This window comes from Terrapene carolina, unplaced genomic scaffold (genome assembly GCF_002925995.2).
Source record: "Terrapene carolina triunguis isolate 2854851 unplaced genomic scaffold, T_m_triunguis-2.0 Scaffold629, whole genome shotgun sequence".
Taxonomy (NCBI): Eukaryota; Metazoa; Chordata; order Testudines; family Emydidae; genus Terrapene; species Terrapene triunguis.
In genome coordinates this window covers 4,843,905-4,865,527 of record NW_020664980.1, presented here as the reverse complement: position 1 = coordinate 4,865,527, position 21,623 = coordinate 4,843,905, and the positions used below count along the sequence as shown (strand labels likewise).

Sequence of the window (21,623 nt, the reverse complement as noted above, 5' to 3'; positions counted from 1 at the left end):
TTGAGCCAGTTTAAAGCAGTACAGGTCTCAATAACTATTGAGTAAATGTAACAATTTCTAGTTAGTAATCTTTGTAAATTAATGATCATTTGTGCCTAAGTTAGAGCTTTGGAAGATGGTGATTAAAGAAATACCTTTCCTTGTAGAATCAAAGTGAAATAAAGGATCCTTTTAATAGCAAATGAGGAGTTGAGCTAGTAAGAGTTGGATGGCTGAAAGCTCTGGTCAGGCTGGCGGGTTTTGCCCTCTAAGATAAAAACGGCTGGGGATAAATAAAACAGAATGGAGCATGGATTTAAAATTAAGCAGAAATATCACATCTAAGAGCAAGTGATCTAAACTAAATAAATTAAAATAAATAAATAAAAAGCCACTATGTTTCTGGCTATAAAATATTGGAAGAAGTTCCTTTCATGGCCTATCACTTAATCACTGCTGAATGATATAAAGTGTCCTGAGAAATAGCGTACTGTCTCCTTAGACCTCCCAGCTCAGGGACCAATAAACCAGAAGTTAAACATAAGTTTTCTTAATCTCTTTAGCAGTTGTATTGTTTCGTCTTATCTCCTGCAGACAGCTTCTTGGATCGCCAAGTGTGCCCATTTTCTAAAGTTATTGTCCTCAATCTCTACTATATCAGTAAATTTGCAGTTCAGTGGACTGCCAATGAATATAAACTTAACAAACAGTGTTTAATAATTTATTAACTTTTCCCATTAAATGGTACATTCTCTAAGATGACAAACAATTTCCTGGTAGTTTTATTTACAGTCTTCAGGATGTTCTGTAAAACTCAATAATGATTACAGACTAAAACACACAACATACATATTTTCAAACATTTAAATAGAAGCACATTTTATTCAAAAGTAATTCTACACACTACTTTTTCCATAAAAATATAAAAAATAGTTTAATTACTATATTTTACCTAAACCAGGATATCTAAGAATTTTCTTTCACATATGATGCCCCCTCCCAAAAAAAGGGAACTCCATCAATAAGAAATTGAAAAGGAGACTGCATCACAAAATTAAATGACTAATGCCATCTGCTTAAATTCACCACAACAGCAAATTAGTTCTATTTAGCAACTTGCAAAAGACATCTTGCAGTATGCAAGGTTGTGATGTTTGTTTGCTGGAATTTTTGGCTAATATGCCTCTTCCATTTCTTTCACAAATGTGCACAAACTTGTCATGTAAAAATAATGGACTGAGCCAAATAATCATTTTATACTGCAAACTATAATGCCAGGTGCCACGTGCCCAACAAACGTAAATTGGCAATCTTACACTACACAATAATTTTGCAAAAATAGCAAAAAGGAAATATCTTCCTTTTGGGAACTATATTTAAAGGTGACTCATTTTTTCTTACCAAACTTCCAATGAAAATAGCTTTTTGTCCTTGCTTTGAAAATAATGTCTCAATTATATTTATGTTACTACCATTTCTCCAACTCATATTCTGTGTGGAAAGCGAAATGAGTTCGGGGGTTGGGGGGGGAAGAACCACTATGGCCCCTCTCTTTTTAGGATACATTTAATTTTATAAAAAAGGCACAAAGATGAAGCTCCTAAGCAGCATCAGTTATTATGATTCGCCCCCCCACCCCCACCCCCTGCCTGTAACCCTCGTCTTATTCCGATGCTACTGCTGCAAGAGACATTCTTTGTCTCAGAGAATGTTACAGTTCCATGAACTCAGAAAACAAGCAAAGTTGAAAAGACTAGCTAAAGCCTTCGTACAGTACAAACAGCATATGGATCTCTAACAAATTAGCACTAATAAAGGTTTTATGTTGCAATTAACCTTTGACCTGGAAATCTCAGGAAAAGTCATTTGAGAAAAGCTGAGCAACAAAGTATAATATATTTCTCAGCAGAGGGATGGAAGTCACCCTCTGAGCAATACTGTGCATTCAGTTTAGCCAGATAATGGTAATGCTATTTGAATACTACACAGCCACTGGTGTTAGAAGCTCTTATTCCTCTTCCTCCCTAACTAGTTTACAGGATTTTCTAAAACATAAATGAAGCTGCTGTAAACAGAGGGTCAGTATATGACATATACAGCACAATCTGAAACAAGAAGGTTTTGCTGTCTGGCATGTAAACATTAGGGTTACTGGACTTTAGGTCATATAAACAAATCTGATGACAGATTTTTAAACTAAAAAAGTAAAATTTCCCATTAAAGGATTAACCACAAAAATACTCTTTCAATAAGTCTCACTTGCCATGTAATACCTTTTTATGTCCTATGACTGAATATGTAAAACACTTAGAAAGTTTTAAACTGTAGAAATTTTAACCTGTTAAGCTGTTTGGCAATAATGTATTCAAAACCTCCTTAGAGAATGACATTATCGTTCACTAATAACAGTCCTACATTGTCACCGAACATGGCACCACACTATTTCTTCTTCTTTTTCTTCGGTGGCTCATCATCAGAGCTGCTGTCTGTGCTGGTGCTGCTGCTACTGGAGGAACTAGAATCTGACTCGAAGTCTGAGGAAGAGGAAGAACTACTTGAAGATGGGGAGGATGAGGAAGTGGAGGAGCTTTCGTCACTGTCGCTGTCATCCGAAGAAGAAGAGGAAGAGGAATCTTCACTCTCGGTTGAAGAATCACTAGCTGAACTGATGCTGCTATTGCTGCTGGAACTGGTGACGCTCTTAGACCTGCAAGAAACATGAAAAGGACAGATGAGAGATTTTCTTCCCAGTACAGTGGTCACTGAACAGACCTGCTGAAGGTACAACTACAAAAAACAATGTTCATTACAATTTTCCAGACGTGACTCTGTCTGAAGGTGGTATTTCCCCCACTTTCTTGATTCTATTTTGAACAAATACCCTTAAGCCATTTGAGTAATGGGACAGTGTAATACATACTTCCCCATCGTAAAACAAAACAGAACTACAGGAGAAAAAGCAAAGGTTTGAAACTTGGTATGGGTATCATCCTTACTGAGGACTGGGGTCTTTGTTTGGTTAGAGTGGGAGAGAGAGAATAAAAGTTTTAAGTGATAGGAAAAAGTGACTGGACAACAACTAAGATTTTAGAAAAGTTTAATGAAGGTCTGTTCCTTTGACATTATTGTACATGCTCCCTGGATGAAATTCTGGCCCCACTGAGGTCAATGAGAGTTTTACTATTGACTTCAGTGGGACAGAATTTCACCCAAGGGATGCTGCTCCCAAGCTACTGATGGAGAAGGAATCCAACGTACCCACCACTACAGTAACATTTTGTGAGATGGAGATTTTAATAATCTCAGTGAAACTTTCAGAAAAACAAATCCTTTAAAAATAGCTTTATCAAGGGCAAGGAAAAACATGAATATGGGGGTAAATATCATGAAGTCCTGCACGCTCTGCCATTTTTCTGAATTCATATTCTGCAAACTCCAAGCTTTCATTTTGATTTTTAAAAATCAGTCGTTTTCCCATTAAGATGCAGCTACTGCAGATGCGCTACCTCTCCTAAGCAGTTTGAGATTTTGGTATGGACAATGCTACTAAGTGCCAAAAATGAACAACACAGGTTTTCCAAAGATACCTCAGCCAAAAACCAAAGGTGTTAGCTCACCTTGCTCTCATTCCATTCAGTCAACTGAATGTCATCCCTAACTGGTACTATGTAAAGTGCTAGAAATATTAAGCATAGGTTCGCCTTTCTCCAGAAAAAAGGAAATGAAATGCAATCATAACATTAAGGGTGCTTAATTGAAAATCACTAAGTCAGGAAATTCATAAGCTAAGGTTATAACAGCTACATTAACTCTGCCTCATTGTGCATCCACAGTTGTGTCAAATTGACATACGTGGAGCCATGTGTTATGATGTTCTGAGCCATTAACAACTTAATATACATCTGTTATCTGTATCCCCCCCCCCCCCCCCAACAGCTGTTTTTTCGATTGAGGGCAGTTTATTTACAGCTGCTCAGGAAGGAATCTCCAGAAAATAAGCTAATAGAAGCCACATCTTAAAGTGGTGTTTGGAATCATTAGGACAGATCACTACATAGGTAGTAGAGTGGGTACTTGCAGATAATGCCTAATAGCTATTCCCTTGATGGAAAGATTTTGGGGGAGAGGGCAAGGGCCAAGGATAGGAAGCAGAAAATCATCTACAATAGAACCTCAGAGTTACAAACAGCAGAGTTACGAACTGACCAGTCAATCACACTCCTCATTTGGAACCGGAATTATGCAATCAGACTGAAGCAGAGATGAGACCAAAAAAAAAGCAAATACAGTACAGCACTGTGTTAAACATAAACTACTAAAAAAATAAAGGGAAAACAGCATTTTTCTTCTGCATAGTAAAATTTCAAAGCTGTATTAAGTCAATGTTCAGTTGTAAACTTTTGAAAGAACAACCATAATGTTTTGTTCACAGTTACGTAGAACCTCCATTCCCTAGGTGTTCGTAACTCTGAGGTTCTACTGTACTTGCTTTCAGAAGGTTACATAATATATAGTCTGTGGTTTGGTTACACAAGGGGGATGAATTGTTGGGGCAGATGAAGAAATTTACTTCCTTGGAACAGGCAGAGATACACACATGGTTTAGGTAGAGCAAGAAAAGTAATGTTTAGATCATGCTCTAGACTTTTTTTTATATTTTGTAACACAAGCTTTCTCACTGCCGTATGATGCTGTCTGCAGTATCTGAATAATTTTCTGCAGAAAAGGATCTAGGGGTTACAGTGGGCGAGAAGCTGGATATGAGTCAACAGTGTGCCCTTGTTGCCAAGAAGGCTAATGGCATTTTGGGCTGTATAAGTAGGGGCACTGCCAGCAGATTGAGGGACGTGATCATTCCCCTCTATTCGACATTGGTGAGGCCTCATCTGGAGTACTGTGTCCAGTTTTGGGCCCCACACTACAAGAAGGATGTGGAAAAATTGGAAAGAGTCCCGCGGAGGGCAACAAAAATGATTAGGGGGCTGGAACACATGACTTATGAGGAGAGGCTGAAGGAACTGGGATTGTTTAGTCTGCAGAAGAGAAGAATGAGGGGGGATTTGATAGCTGCTTTCAACTACCTGAAAGGGGGTTCCAAAGAGGATGGATCTAGACTGTTCTCAGTGGTACCTGATGACAGAACAAGGAGTAATGGTCTCAAGTTGCAGTTGGGGAGGTTTACGTTGGATATTAGGAAAAACTTTTTCACTAGGAGGGTGGTGAAGCACTGAAATGGGTTACCTAGGGAGGTGGTGGAATCTCCTTCCTTAGAGGTTTTTAAGATCAGGCTTGACAAAGCCCTGGCTGAGATGATTTAGTTGGGAATTGGTCCTGCTTTGAGCAGGGGGTTGGACTAGATGACCTCCTGAGGTCCCTTCCAACCCTGATATTCTATGATTCTATGAATAGATGCATTGATTTTGAAATTCCATTTCAATAATATATCAATAAAATGAGTTTTTATATAAGGCAACCCGAATCAGATCTCTGATACTGCACACTAGATACAGATAAGTGCATCAGAATAAGCAGTAGACTCATGGATCAAAGGAGGCAGAATCAGCCAGAGTAGAAGATCAAGTGTCTTGGGGTTTGCACTCTACCTTCCAAAAGAGTGCCATGAGGGAGGTGGTAAGGGCTAGTGTGGGCACAAGAAAGCCCAAAGCAACCTAAAAGTTATGGGGCACAATTGCAGGAGTTTTGTCATTTCGTATTTTTCTGGTTAAGCCTGTAGCAAGGCTACTGGAACCTTAACTTCTGCATCTCTTAACTTCAGGATTTTAAGTATACAACAACATGCTGTGTTGAGTATTTTTGTATTTAATTCTTCCTAATGCATAGTAAGTGTACTTGATGCTTTATATGCAAATAAATGAATACTGTGGTTGGATCTGAGGAGGCCTATAACACGTGAGAAAACAATTCAAACCAAGAATGTGTAATGTTTTAAAGGTGATCTGCAAAGAAAAAAAATGGGTCTGTCAATGTAAAAATAAAGTCTAAAATCTTTTTGCCAAAATAAAAGGATGTCTTTAATAAAAAAACATTGCTTCTTCAGCTGAGCTGAGAGCTCACCAAGAAATCCACCAGTAAAACCAGTCTTGACATTCTTGATACCTTATGGTAAATACAGGCTTTTTAAAAAAGCCTTTCTGACCATTATATATATATATATATACACACACACACACCTCTACCCCGATATAACGCTGTCCTTGGGAGCCAAAAAATCTTACTGCGTTATAGGTGAAACCGTGTTATATTGAACTTGCTTTGATCCGCCGGAGTGCACAGCCCTGCCCCCCTGGAGCGCTGCTTTACCGGGTTATATCCGAATTCATATTATATCAGGTCGCGTTATATCAGGGTAGAGGTTTATATCATAAAGATGCAAAGAAAAGGGCACCTGACCAATATTTAAAAACCTTTGAACGTCTCCTTTAAAGGAGGGATTTTGAGACAGAGGGCGTTTTCCGAAATGGAGTGTGGGTGGCTGTTCCAATCAGCAGAGCAGCAATAAAGGAGGCATTAAGCTAGAAGTGGGAGAAGACAATTAGACCATATTTCCATTAGGGATTGTCACACAAAAATGTTGCTCGCAGATATGGAACACATGACAGCACCAATGGCAACCTTATAACAAAGTTCTACTAGTTTTTTATACTAACACAATAATTAAACTGGTCTAGCTGTGGGCTCCCAGCAGCGCTATCACTGCTTCATAAGACCCAGTTTTAGTGTCAATGATAGCTTTGTTTGGTTGGGTTTGGATTGGTTTTGTTTACAGTCGCTAGAAAAACTTGTAGAGGGAGCTGGCAGTTCGGAATGGGGAAGAGACAAGGAACAGCAAGCTGGGGAGAAGGAACTATTATTAACTGGAAAACAGTAGTCAATTATTGCAGTTATTTGAAATACAAATAATGCCCTTCTAGCCAAAGGAAGGAATATTTTTTTCTACTAAAGGAAAGAGTATGTAGAGAAGGGAAGATCAAAGAGGAAAAAGTGAAGACAAAGAATTAGAAGGTGAAGGGGTTGGAGAAACTTCAAGTGCTCATAGCATGACTACTTAGAGGAGGCCAAAGGCGACAAACACAATCCTTCATTTGCAATTTCTATTTCCAGTATCTCACACACCCTCTTTCAAATTACCCTCTGCCACAGTGAGTGCAACATCATGCACTGGAATAGCTGCACTTTTAATCTTTTCCCACATACCTTTTTTTCTTGGTCTTCCTTTCTGCAGTACTTTCTCCAGTTCTAATTAAGGGGAGGGGAAAAACAATGGCTTTGATTAATGCAGTGGGAAAAATTAAGTAAACAGGTGCACAGTGGAGTTGAGGTTTATAATAGAAAATCATCATCCCACTGGCAGAAAAGTAAACAATGGGTTGTTATGACTAAAGTTCACTTGGCACATTCACTTTCAGCCATTTTTCAACCCAAGAGGAAGAGATTCCCTATAACTTAAAAAAAAGCTGTTGTATTTTACCCTTTTAAACATTTTTTTGTATTTGAGTATGCCACACTCTCAGTTACCTTCTGCTAAGGGTTCTCTACCTTAAAATGACACTGTCAGTGTGAAAAGAAGATGTGTACAAGTTTTCTTTACCTAATATCTCAAATTATTAAAACTAAATTTTCAAAATCTAAATTAGTTTTCATCATTTATGCTCTTCATGAATTTCTCTCCTGTGCAATAGAAAGAAAACAGTCCATTTTTATTAATATCATCTAGCTATTTCACTTTCAGGTCCTCATGCATTCACACACCGATAGAAAGTTTGGGTTTCAAACACTGCAGGGAAATGCTTGTTTAACAAAATATTTTCCTTCGGAATTAAAAAGGAAATCCCATGGAGAGATTTCTGTTGGTCTTAACTTTTGAGAAAACCTTTCCACAAAGTAGCAGTATTAGGCCAAATTTGCCATGACTGTTCCCTTTTCAATTCATATGGTCATATCACCTTCTCAGCCAACAGCAGAAGTAAACCACATGAGGCCTCTATTTTGCATAGTATTTAAGCATGTAATTAATTCCATCCCTATTCGGGGAGGTGCAGTGTCTGAGTGGTTAAGGTCCTCAGCTACAATCCTGAAGATCCTGGGCTTGAGTACCAAGTATCAGAGGGGTAGCTGTGTTAGTCTGTATCCACAAAAACGATGAGGAGTCCAGTGGCACCTTAAAGACCAACAGATTTATTTGGGCATAAGCTTTCGTGGGTAAAAAACCCACTTCTTCAGATGCATGGAGTTTGAGTGTCACTCGACTTCACACTGAAAGGTTACCTCTAGTCACCCAACTGACCATCTTTGATGTGATGCTGGCCTCATCACTCCCTTGTATACTGTTGGCTATGAAACTGATATAACCACAGCAGCCCAATGAGCCATTGGCTCCAGAGAACTTTGACTTGACTAATCAGGAAAGCATTTAAGCATATGTTTAACTTTAAGCTTGTATTTACATCCCATTTGACATCCAGTGGATTTAAGACCTTTCCAAAAAAGGGATTCTTTCCTTAATCAAGGCCTAATATTAGGAGCAAACTTAGGGTACGTCTATACTTACCCGCTGGTTCGGCGGCAAGCAATCTATCTTCTGGGATTGATTTATCGCGTCTTGTCTAGACGCGATAAATCGATCCCGGAAGTGCTCGCCGTCAACGCCGGTAATCCTGCTCTGCGAGAGGAGTAGGCGGAGTCGACGGGGGAGCCTGCCTGCCACGTGTGGACCCGCGGTAAGTACCTTTAAATTCGAACTAAGATACTTCGACTTCAGCTACGTTATTCACGTAGCTGAAGTTGCGTATCTTAGTTCGAACTGGGGGCTTAGTGTGGACCAGCCCTTAGGGTACGTCTACACTACGAGATTAATTCGAATTTAGATAATTCGAATTTGGGAAACAGATTGTATAAATTCGATTGTGCGCGGCCACACTAAGCACATTAATTCGGTTTTTAACCACATTAATTCGGTGGTGTGCGGCCACACTACCCCATTAATTTTAACCACATTAATTCGGTGGTGTGCGGCCACACTACCCCTAATTCGAATTAACAAAATCGATTTTGGTGCTACTCCGCTCGTCGGGGTGGAGTACAGAAATCGATTTTAAGTGCCCTTTAATTCGAAGTAACTGGCTCCGTTGTGTGGACGGGTTAAGGATTAATTCGGATTAACGCAGCTAAATCCGAATTAAAGTCGTAGTGTAGACCAGGCCTTTGATAAATAGAAGCAAAAACTATTCCTGGTTTTTACAGTTCAGTTGCTCACATTTCACTTAAAAGATGAGCAGCACTGGATTTTAGAGAACAGAGCTCATCCATACAGATTCCGAAAGAATGTTTTTTTTTTTTTAAAAACATAATATTGTAATGAAATGGTAGTAGGTAACATCAAGGAGAATGCAGACTTGCCTACCGTCACACAGACCTGCAATATGCTCATGCATTTTGCAAGTCTATGTGACAGTAGGCAAGGTGTCAAGCATTCCCACACAACTGGTAAAAGGACATGGGTCTGTGTGCAAGAGGAGTGCTTTCCTCACATAATCCCCAGTTGCCATACAGAGGGTTCACTAAACTACAAACCAGGAGCTCACAAATTCTAATCCCAACTCTTTTACTAATTGTTCTCTCTATTTCTGTGCCCTCCACAACCTTCACTAATCAGGGCCTCATGTGCCACCTTAGAGGAGGCACTTATTCATTCATTCATTTTACATCAGGCAAAGCTGCGAATAGAACCCTGGTCTCTAATTTGCCAAACTGCCTTTCAGAAGAAAGGGCCTAGATTATGTGTTAACCTAACCCATGATAACAGAGTGTGGATTCTTTGTCCCGCTCTAGTGGCCAACCAAGACAGAAATTTATGAGTCTGCTACTGCCTCCATACTAATGTGTATTGTCCTGGAGCTCAAGTGGTAGAAACCCATACTTTTAAATCCAGAACTCCCAGGTTCAAACTCTGCAGATGATCCAAACAGAGACACTATTACACTTGGCTATGCAATCTCTACTCTACCATACTCGGCTCCCAGAGCCAGCAATACAAATCAGGAATCCTCATACCCTACTTTCACAAGCAGTTGTCTAACCCAGTAATAAAGTGTGCTGTCTCCCACTCTACAATCTGCTCCATAAGGGGGATAACAGTAAGCTTTCCCCTATCAGTTATTCCTATAGTTGCTATGGTAGAGGACGATGGCATAAATCTGAAGATTGTAGGATCAAACCTGTGTTGTTTTATTATTGGCCTGCTGCTGCCCTATATATAAACCAAGGTCTTAATTCTCTACAGATGCATGAGCATTAAATCCACACTCCTCCCCTACACAGAATCACACAGCTGGAATCTGTGCTGGTATGCAAATTAGTTACAAATATGAAAAATTAAGTAATTTGCATGTATCACACAGAGTTGCACAAAACTTGGCAGCTACTGGAATTAAACCTTTAAAGCCTCCATTTGGTACTGTACTTATATCATCATTCACTATAGAAAAGCCAGGGTGTCTGCCCTCAGGATGTGGAGGAGGTACTGCACGTCTCAGCTTTGTACTACATAAAACGTATTACATTTTTAAACAAGCAGTAATTCAGTTTTACACTTTTAGAATCTTACAGCAATTTTTTTAGAATTTTAGAAGCCTTTAAAATTCTTTTTCCATTGTCTTCATTAAGAACATTATTTGCAGTATTTAAAGTATATTTACATTTCATTCTTACGTCACTTCCCTTCCTCACCCCAGCTATTGTACAGTACTTGATGCCTAACAAGTAGGGACAAGGAAATATGTCCCAAATGTTGCATCAAAATTTGAATAAATTTTAGTGTCTAAAATCACACAGTCATTATGTCTTAGAGGGCTTCATAATCAGAATTATTACTTTGTACTGAAGTTCCTCAATTTTAGGTTGCACAACCTCCATCTAGGTCAATAACTATTAACTAACTAGAAGGATCATAGTGCAAAATTATTTTCCCACATTACCTAGTCTTGGACAACCGGACTTGTTTGCCAGTGCAAGGCTATATTACATATATAGTTATTCCATTTAAAAAACTACATTTGTCAGAAAATGAAGATGTGAAGACTGACACAATGGCTTTAATTTTGGCCCTTGTAAACGTGCATTACTTTTACAACCATATTGTTCTACGTAGGTTTTTATATGGAATGTCCTAGATTTTTGTTGGGTTTTTTTAAGAAAGAAGTCCAAAAAAAAATCACTATGTACACAGGTCATAACATAAGTGAATTTCATTATGCTGTAATTATGCACACCAATCAAGTTTTTTTTTAAAAAAAACCCTCACACCCATCACATCCCCCTTTTCTCCAGAAAACAGATTGTGCTAAAACTCATACCAAATTTCACTTTTATAATGCCAAACTATTTCCACATTAAACCTTTTAAAAAGAAATAGTTCAAAACATTTTTTTAATAATAAAGTATTTTCCTTCACACTGCTCACGTTTTTTAAAATGGCCGAACCATTTTTTGCTCAGACTTTAAAAGAAAATTAACCCTTAGGTGGAGACCTTGTGTAACCCCCACACCTTCTGGGTGTGGTGTTCTGTCCCCTCCAGTGGCACCGAGACCACTTAGAGATTAATGAGGCTGCTACTGCCTTAGTTAAGGCTTTTAGCTCATGCAGTAGAGGCTCATGCATTAAGCTTCAGAGATCCCAGGTTCGATCTCCCCGCTGACAACCGGGATCTGTCCATGTTACACTTGCATAGAAAATTTCAGCCCCAAAAGAATAAAGATTCAGAAAGTCATAAGCAACTGACAAAGGGAAAAATAAAGTTAGAATGAAAATGCTTAAGAAACCTTAAATCCTTGGAAGCAGCAAAGAGTCCTGTGGCACCTTATAGACTAACAGACGTATTGGAGCATGAGCTTTTGTGGGTGAACACCCACTTCTTCAGATGCATGGGTGGGTATTCACCCACGAAAGCTCATGTTCCAATACGTCTGTTAGTCTATAAGGACTCTTTGCTGCTTTTACAGATCCAGACTAACATGGCTACCCCTTTGATACTTAAATCCTTGGGCTTCACTTAGCCAATGGCATTAAGCACTGTGTTGTCTAACCCTGCTTAAAACAAGTCTACACAACAGAAGGTTCAACACATCAGCAGCCATTAGTTCTTGCCTATGCTAGTGTTCCTACCATTGCTACCGATATACTGAATAGCAATGGTACTCACTATGATAACAGCTAGGAGGATGGTCGACATAAAAATTATATGAAATATCCCTTTATGTTCAACATTTTGGAAAGCTTCTCAGTTCATTATATGACTTCATTTTCTCTCTGAAGGCACTTTTGATTAAAAGGGTGAAATGTTTGAGTGCTGAATTCTTCTTCACTGGGAGAAACAACAAAATTCTATCTAGGGGCCACAAGAATTAAGTGAAGTCACACTTCAGATTAAGGCAAAGTCCAATTTGGATATTTCTTCTTGGTTGCAGGTATCACCTGCCTAGGTGTCTCAGATGTCAAAACTGCAAAGCGTGTAGTTCTTTTAATCCAATAAGATGTATCCCCGATATTTCTAGGAATAAAGAATTGGCAATACATATGAATCCATATCTTGCTCCCCTATTTGCTTTTTATTCTTCAAACTAAAAACAAGGAAAAACCATGCTCCTGATACACTGTTAACGTAGCACCTATGTTTTTGTTGGTGGACACATTTATGGTGAGACTATAAAAATGACACATCACATACTTTTCTAATTATGCTTATTGTCCCCACACTAGGAAAGATGTACACAAACTGTTTTCTAAGCCCCATGTAAACATGTAATAAGGTAAGGGGTCAAGATGTCCAGAAAACAATGACCCATTACAAAAAGGCCCCATTACTTATTTTGATTTTATTCCAGTGACCCATTTTTGTTTAAAAAACCTGTTTGACCTAAGTTATAACAGGGAGAGATTGACCAAATAACCTGTGGATACCGTGGGATACAAATACACGTGTATATCCTCTGATGTACGTACAGTAACTATTAATGTTAATGGGAGTTACACATACAGACTGAAGAGAATGAACACAAAAACCACACAAAGAAAACTGACCACGCTACTACAATCTCCCAAACACAGTCTATACATACTTCTGCTAATGGTTTTTAAGCCTTAGACTGGCTGATCTTACCTTTGTTGCAACAATAGTCTGTTTTCTTTTTCTTTCAGAGCTTTCGCTAATTCCACTGTCCTTGATGGTCTGTGCAGATATTTTCTTTTCCCGGTACATTCATAGGTCCAATGTCCAAACTCTAAACACTTCTGACATCTCACATGCTGCTTGTTTGCCTCCCTACAAAAATACAGAATTTGCTTAAGAGCAGGTTTGTATTTAAAGTTGGGATATTTAAGCACAATCAACACTATCTATTGAAAATTACATGGTGCATTTTAGCATACCAGTCCTAAGACAAAGTATTTGTCTTGTTTAAGTTGAGCTTTAACTGTCTGCCTGTATTTATTGGTGCTTTAGCTTTTCTCAAGTCAGAACAATCCTGCATTTCATTGGGGCAGACAAGCACATGCATATACCTGCATATAGTCAATGGCAGGGTTGGGTCCTTTGTGATTACTGGAATGTTCCTGTATCAGTTATTTATCAGAATGAACACAAAGACACTTTTCTATTCCAGAACTGGAGCTCTCAAGTCTCTCTTTCTGCTGAAGTGGTAAAGACTAAACTACACTTTGCTCTTGGTTGACACATTGGCAAATGGTGTGTGGCCAGCATTTTAGTCTAATAACTCCTATTGGTTGGTCTCTCTTTCAATCTTTCCTCACTCTGCTTGGAGTTCATAATTTCCCATTCCCTTCAGAATTTAAAATTCATAAGCAACTATTAAAGAGTTTGAAGAAAAGTGGAGATGGAGCAATTCTTAAGTTTCAGCCAGTGAACAAAGGTAATTCAATTATTGAAAACACAATTCTTGTCCCAAACTAACTGGCAAATATTTTGGCAGCATGTTTTATATTCCTGCACCAACTGCGGGCAATATGGTTACGTTAGTAAATTGTATCCGATGTTACAATCTCCGAAGAATTTGCACCTGCCTCCATAGTTTTTTCAAACAAGCACCTACAAACCTGTTCCTATCCATTGAGTCAGTTTGTTGCAATATTTTGGGCAGCCTAATTTTCAAATCATAGGAGTGTAGGATTGAGGCAGAACAGAATGTCAGACTAAATAGGACACCGTGTTCCTTGTGGGAAATTGAAGAGCGATCCTACAATTTCAGCAGCCAGTTAATGACTGCTATCACAAAAGATGCAACTGAGGCATGTGAAGTTCGAAGGTAACATTTTACTCTGTCCATCCCAAGTATAACCTGATTCTGGCTTTCTTGAGTGCATAATTCACTAGAGTTAGCCATGCAAAATTTTACTCACCTGCTTCCTGAGAAGGTGTAAACTATTAATTTTTCACCATCGTCACAGTAAACATGGGTGAATAATTTTGAGCCCACATTGGTAAATAGTCAGAGAGTTTTGCAATACTTTGCTAGAAATCACAGAGGAAAAAAAGCTTCCTTTCAGTTTAATATGGGTTAAAGGAGACTCTGATGATATACTCATCCTGAAGAAGTGAGTTCCCACTAACAACTTTTCACTGACACAGGAAGGGAGCTAAAGTTGTTTCCTCTGTTTTATTTTTCCCTCCCACTCCTCATTAATTTCTTTAGCTTTAAAATAAAATATTTAGCACTTTTACTTTGATTCATATTTACACTCCCGTGAGGTAGGTATTAGTCTCCTTTTACAAATGAGGAAATTAAAGCAGAGATATTAAGTGACTCACCCAAGGTCACATCACAAATTGGTGCCAGAGCCAAGATAAAAAATAGGATTTTCTGACTCCCAGTCTTCTGCTCAGTTTATTGCACCAAGCTGCCTTTCAACTCTGCCTTTTACCCCCTTCCCTCAACTGAAAGACTCACTTCAGAAAGTCCAGTCCATTCAGAGCCACTCAACAGCCATATACTACTAGAAAGAGGAAAATTCCTAACTGCATATTTAGCATTTAGACACAGTGAATAGGAGGAGGATAGGAGGAAGGAGGAGAGAGAGGCTATTAGCATTGATGGATGTTTTGGTTTGGTGTGGAACTATGAGTCACCTACTGCGGTACAGAAGAATGGCATGGTTCACTGGCCTTTGTCATCACTTACTCAGGCTCCCAGGTCTATCAAGTTTCTAATAGTCATCCTGTCTATAACATCCAACACCTTTGCGAGACTAAACTTCTCTGGCTTCTTGTAGTAGCCCTAAGGAGAAATGGTGCTAATTTAGATTCAATAGGGAACAAATAAGACTCACAATTAATTGCACACAATTAACTTTGAGAATTTAATTTCAGTAGGGAACAGTACTTTTAGTAAGTAGGCTGAACAAGATTCTAGGGCTACTGAAAGTTTTTTAAAGTTTTATTTTCTCAAGCTCCATTTCTAGACTCCACCGAGAGAATGTCTGTGAATACTGAACTGCCTTGAGACACATGTTGCACTCAATGGTCAGCCCCCCATTAGCCTACTAATATAACTCTACTTCAAATTTTACAAAGGTTAAAAAAATAACTGAAGGCTAACTAGGTGTATTTAGACTACCGAATACATGGAGTTGTAAACAAAATGAGGCCCCAAACAGCCAGTAAACCGTCACTGATATATTTTATGTGGTAGATGGCACTTAATAGACAAATATTAAAAAAGATCTTTGTTATTAAAATGTTACCGTATAGGTTTGGATGTAACATAAAAACCTTGCATGTGCTGGAGGGGTATCCAAACTAATGGAAAGATACTGCTTCCAACCCCCACTAAGAAGAGGGGCTGAAACACCTATATACTGTAGCAATGTATGTTTTACTAGACATGCTTAGAGATAGATGAAGATTCTTATGCCGCCTGCCTATTCCTCCATGGAGATTAGTAGAAAAGGAAGATTTTTCTGCTGCATTAACTCCCTGCCAACTCCTACAGAAATCAGCCTTGTCTCAACTGAAGCTCAAAGGAGGAGGAAGTTTGGTACATTGAATCCAGGGTTTTTTTTGGTCAATGTAGTCAATCTCCAAGAGGCGGTAACTAGGTTGACGGAAGAATTCTTTTGTCAACGTAGCCGCATCTACACCGAGGGTTAGGTTGACCTAACTAAAGATGCAAAACTTTTCACAGACCTGAGCGACATAGCTAGGTTGATCTAATTTTTAAGCAAACCCAGGCCTTAGACTTCTGGCTCTGCCACAGATGCCATATGTGAGCAGAACTAGCACAGTTCCTCCACTTAATGAACACGCAAACACAAACAAACATTCAGCTTTTGGTGCCAACTCAAACCAGCACATATCTTCTCTACTGGAAAACACTAGAAAACTAGATAGTACACCCAAACAAAAACATATCATCACTTCCAGGTCCCAACACCACTCATCTCCTGACCAAAAATGCAGACAATTCCACCCAAACCAAAATAAAATCAAAATCTAAAAGCAGTCTAATCAACCAAGGGGAGGGGGGGGGAGATCAAACAAACTAGACTGCTACAGATTTCTAAGCACAGCCCTAATAGCAAATCTCATACAAGTGAAATGGAGAAGACTAAGGCCTTGTCTACACTACTAAGTTTTGTCGACAAAAGGCAGCCCAAAACGGAGCAAAGAAGACATGTTCCAGGTGGTATCGCACTTCTCCAATGCAACGTGTGCGCCATCTAGCACCCCTCCAGTTAGGGAAACCCATTTCTGCAAAGCCATCCACTATTTCACGCATATTTCCCAGAGTCACGGTCCTTCGTAGTAGGATGCGATTAATTGCCCTGCACACTTGCATTAATGCAACCCCAACAGTTGACTTTCTGATTCCAAATTGATTCGCGACCAACCAGTAGCAGTCTGGAGTTGCCAGCTTTCACACAACGATTGCCACACACTTCTCTACCGATAGGGCAGCTCTCATTCTGGTGTCCTTGCACCACAGTGCTGGGGAGAGTTCCGCACATAGTTCCAGGAAGGTGGCTTTCCGCATCCAAAAGTTCTGTAGCCACTGCTCATCATCCCACACCTGCATGATGATACGATCCCACCATACAGTGCTTGTTTCCCGAGCCCACAAGCAATGGTCCACCCTCTGCAGCTGTTCTGTGAATGCCAAAAGCAACCTAAAGTTGCTCCTATGCATATCACACAGCATGTCAGGCAACTGGGAGTCTTCTTCAGTTAGGAACGTCACAATTAACTGCACTGCCATCTGCGATGTCTTCATGACAGTTATCAGAGCATAAGAGAGCAGTGCGGGATCCATCCCTTCTCACAAAGATGCCGGGGTGCACAGCAAAGAAGGGCCATTAAAAATTCCACGAAAGAAAGCCAGAAGCCCATGGAATGCTGGGACAGAAAGCAAAGCATCAAAGGACATTGAGCCCGGTCCCAAGATGCGCCACGATCTGCTCCACCTTCCCACAAGACCTAGCGGCAGAAGGTGTCGAGCTGGACTGTGGGATACATACCCACAGTGCACTGCTCACACTGTTGATGCTAGTGCCCCAAGTGTGGATGCGCTCTGCTGAAAGAGGGAGTGAGTGTGAACATGCAATACCGATTTTTATTATAGCGCTTTTTGAGTGTCGACATAACTTTTGTCGCCAAAACTCTGTAGTGTAGACAAGGCCTAAGGCAAGCTCATACTGAACATGGGATCAGGGACTATAAACTATAAATGGAAGCTAGGGGATAAGTAGCACAATGCAAAACACATACAACCAACATGTAAAAGGAAAAGTTGAAATGGAGAGACTGTTCCAAAATGAAAGGGAAATAATTATTCCATAAATCATTAGAAATTATTAAACTTTCCACTGAAAAGTAAGGAAAAACTATGTAATCCTGGAAAAAGAAAGAAATGCAAGAACACTATCCAGCCCCATTAATCGCATCTGAAACAGACAAATATGACAAATAATTACAGGGAACAAACTCCCACAAACTACAGTGAAACCCTAAACAGACGTTTGATGTACTTTATCTACTGGTACCCCAGGCTTATCTTTTGCTCACTTGGCTTGAAAGGCTATAAAAGCACCTAACAACAACAAAAATTCATTTGAAATTACTTTGGCCAAGTTACTTTAAGGTGACCTGCATAACTTAAAAACAAAAATGTAGGCTTGTGCTTTTTTGTGTGCACTTCTGTAGATGTGTTAATAAAAGAGACCTGACGTGATTTTTTTCTGCCTTTCTTTTGATAAACTTTAAAATATTGTGTTTTCTCCCTGGTTTACTTGTGGACCTCATGAATCTCCCAGCAGTGTGTATTGTGAGTTCTCACACCTTAACTGAAAGGTGGGGGTGTTGACATTTTAACATTTTGTGGAAAGAATGCCATGATTAATTAATCAGACATTGGTGTTAACAACTACTCAAAACAATCGGACTAAAACATCCTTCCTCTCTCAGTCATTCAGCTTTCATTCTTGACTATTGTAATACCATCATTTCACTAGTTCTTCAATCACCATAGTCTGCCAAGACACACAAGATCTGAATTTCTGGTGTAAAAAACAAGCAGAATATTTTCTGAACCTTTGAAAGGGGGGGAGAAAAAAAAGCCCATTTAACCTCTTTGTTTATCAGGGGGCTGATCTGTAATGGTACTTAGCTATCTCACGCTGATAGTGAAACGTTTAGTTTGTTAACATTTGTAAAGAGCTTTGAAATCCTCAGATGCAAGGAACTAGAGAGGTGAACAGTATTTATTATTTCTGTAACGGCCTGTACCATGGTTAACTTTTAATCTTCCAAACTATATTATAGAATTTGTTTTTCAGAATCAGTGAGCAGCAGGCCTGTCCCAGTTCACAGACAGGGTAGAATTAGCTCTTTCTGGGAGAAAGTACTTCATTATCCACTCCAACGAAAGATTTACAACTTAACTTTAAAAGAAGAAAAATCTGCTCTCATGCTGCGGCCCTTTACAGGTGGGACTGTCCCGCTATGGGGGGCGGGGGGAGGGCGGGCTACTCTCCAGTGCTGCAAGGTGCACGTCAGACACCTGAGGAGCTGTGGAGATGAGGGGTCCTGTACACATGCATTATCTACTGCCCCTCACCGCCTATCCCACGGCCTCTGGCGTACGTGACTGGGCTGGCCAGCCACCGCTACCCGCCCCCCTCCCGAAGGGCTTGCTCCACACCCAACTTGCAGGCTCTCCGGGATGGGTGAAGGAAGCGATTCTCCTCCCCACGCACCACCCGAGGGGTCCCAGGCACACGGGCATCACCGACTCCACCGGGACTCCCCGCCGAGGCGCCCCCTCCCAGGAGAGCCCACGTCTCTGAGGCTTCCCCTCCGAGACAACCCTCCTCTCCCCTGCCCACGAGACCCGGCTCCTCTCGGGCTGACACATGAGGACAAGCCCCTCGGGGATCCGCTGTCACCGGGGACCCTCCCTTAGCCCCCGGCCCGGCGCACTCACGCCTGCCGCCGAGCGATGAGTCGGTGCATGGGAGTCGCCATCTTAGCCCCTGACCGGAAAGTGAGGGGAGCCGACGGCAGGCCACCGCGCTGCATGATGGGCAATTCCGCCCTCTTCCTCCTTCCCCATTGGGGGAGAAGCCGGCAGCTGCCTGCCACAAAGAGCCAGGCGCCGGGCGGCTAGAGCGGACGCGCGTTGGGGCCCGTCATCCACCACAGCTCTACTCCTCCGGGGGGGGGAAGGCCTACCTAGTGGCTGGTGCTGCTCCCTGCCGTTCCACCGGTGCGCTCAGCTGCTGCCCAGTCTCCTTCTCCCCCGGGGCCTCTCGCCCTTCCTTGGGCCATGTGCATGCCTGCCCCCCAGGCGGGCCATCCCCCTCTCACCCTCCTGTACCCATAGTGCATAGGCACCAGTTGCCGTCTCTCGTTTCGGTCTTGTGCTGGTCTCTTCACACTTCTGAGCGTCACATTGATGGATTTAGGTTTCAGAGTGGTAGCTGTGTTAGTCTGTATCAGCAAAAAGAACGAGTAGTCCTTGTGGCACCTTGGAGACTAACAAATTTATTTGGGCATAAGCTTTCGTGGGCTAAAACCAACTTCATCAGATTCATGCAGTGGAAAATACAGTAGGAAGATATATATATATACAGAAAACATGAAAAAATGGGGGTTGCATACCAACTCTAACAAGACTAATCAATTAAGATGGGCTATTATTAGCAGGAGAAAAAAACTTTTGTAGTGATCATCAGGATGGCCCATTTCAAACAGTTGACAAGAAGGAGTAACAGTAGGGGAAAAATTAGCATGGGGAAATAGTTTTTAGTTTGTGTAATGACCCATCCACTCCCAGTCTTTATTCAAGCCTAATTTAATGGTGTCCAGTTTGCAAATTAATTCCAGTTCTGCAGTTTCTTGTTGGAGTCTGTTTTTGAAGTCAGCTACCAGACAACAAAAACACTAACCCAGGAACCTATCCTTGCAACAAAGCCCGTTGCCAGCTCTGTCCACATATCTATTCAAGGGACACCATCATAGGACTTAATCACATCAGCCATAGCATCAGGGGCTCGTTCACCTGCACATCTACCAATTTGATATATGCCAGCATGTGCCAGCAATGCCCCTCTGCAATGTACATTGGCCAAACCGGACAGTCTCTACGCAAAAGAATAAATGGACACAAATCAGAGGTCAAGAGTTATAACATTCAAAAACCAGTTGGAGAACACTTCAACCTCCCTGGACACTCAATTACAGACCTAAAAGTCGCAATTCTTCAACAACAACAGCAACAAAATTCAAAAACATAAAATTCACTGCAAACTGTTGGCTGATGTTGTCACCATCTCAGATTGTGCTTTTGGCATTATCATACAGATCCTTGATTAGTCTAATTATTTTTGCTGGTGTTCCTTAATATGCCCTAATTCTTCAAAGACTGTCTCTGTGTATGCTGTCAAAAGCCATCTGCAAGTCCGTAAGATTTACCACAAGAGGTGCTTGCCACTCCACACTTCGTTTTATAATGTGTCTCAGAACAATATGATCTGCACATGATTCCATGGTTTAAATCCTAAATGGTCAAAGTTCATTTCACTCTGGGCCTTCTTAAACCCACACTGGGGCCCCCAGGTATCACCCAGGTATGTTCTCCATTGAGGCCTGATCCCTATACACAACTCCTTCCTCTTGTTAATTACTTTTTCCTCATGGTGAACACCTCCCCCAATGGGGTTGCCCCATCTTGGCCCTTCTCACAAGCCCATATTTCCTTCTGTCTTCCCCTCCTTTTCTGGGGAAGATTCTTTTGGCCCCACAGGGTTCGGTTAGACCCATTATTGCCTCCCAGATATCCTCATTTCAGGGAACTGCTGAACTGAGTGAGTTTGGAGTGGTAGAGCTGATTCTTTCCTGGATTAGTTTGGATGGAACATTGATTAGAGAGAGGAAAAAATCCTTCATCACAAGAATGATAAACTTAAATGGCTATAAAACTTCAATAATCCCAAAGGAGCTGAGGTTCCCTGGAGTCACAGTCTGACTTGGGATTTCTAGTGCTTAGATACCACAGTGATAGGTGCTATAGACAAACCAAAAATAGATACATTGTCTCAATTTTATTAAGGTCATGTTGCT

At 40.7% G+C, this 21,623-nt stretch overlaps 1 protein-coding gene across 2 annotated transcripts; it reads right to left on the bottom strand.

Annotated features, from left to right (window-relative positions):
* Nucleotides 1-692: 692 nt before the first annotated feature.
* ZCCHC10 (zinc finger CCHC-type containing 10) lies at nucleotides 693-19,550 on the bottom strand. 2 transcript variants are annotated; one of them, XM_024213104.1, is made up of 4 exons: nucleotides 19,486-19,550; nucleotides 13,155-13,316; nucleotides 7,195-7,236; nucleotides 693-2,686 (listed from the first exon to the last, which is right to left on the bottom strand). In XM_024213104.1, exons 1-4 carry the CDS (start codon nucleotides 19,524-19,526, stop codon nucleotides 2,419-2,421), a joined length of 513 nt encoding a protein of 170 aa, XP_024068872.1. In that variant the 5' UTR covers nucleotides 19,527-19,550; the 3' UTR covers nucleotides 693-2,418. The 2 variants fall into 2 exon arrangements, with proteins under 2 accessions (XP_024068872.1, XP_024068873.1); XM_024213105.1 differs by lacking the exon at nucleotides 7,195-7,236.
* Between the last annotated feature and the right edge of the window lie 2,073 nt (nucleotides 19,551-21,623).

Coding starts and splice junctions, on each gene's coding strand:
- ZCCHC10 (XM_024213104.1), bottom strand. CDS start 19,526: ATGGCGACTCCCATGCACCGACTCATCGCTCGGCGGCAGGC. Junction 13,317..19,485: donor CTCATCGCTCGGCGGCAGGC/GTGAGTGCGCCG, acceptor GTATTTTTGTAG/GGAGGCAAACAAGCAGCATG. Junction 7,237..13,154: donor AGACTATTGTTGCAACAAAG/GTAAGATCAGCC, acceptor CCCCTTAATTAG/AACTGGAGAAAGTACTGCAG.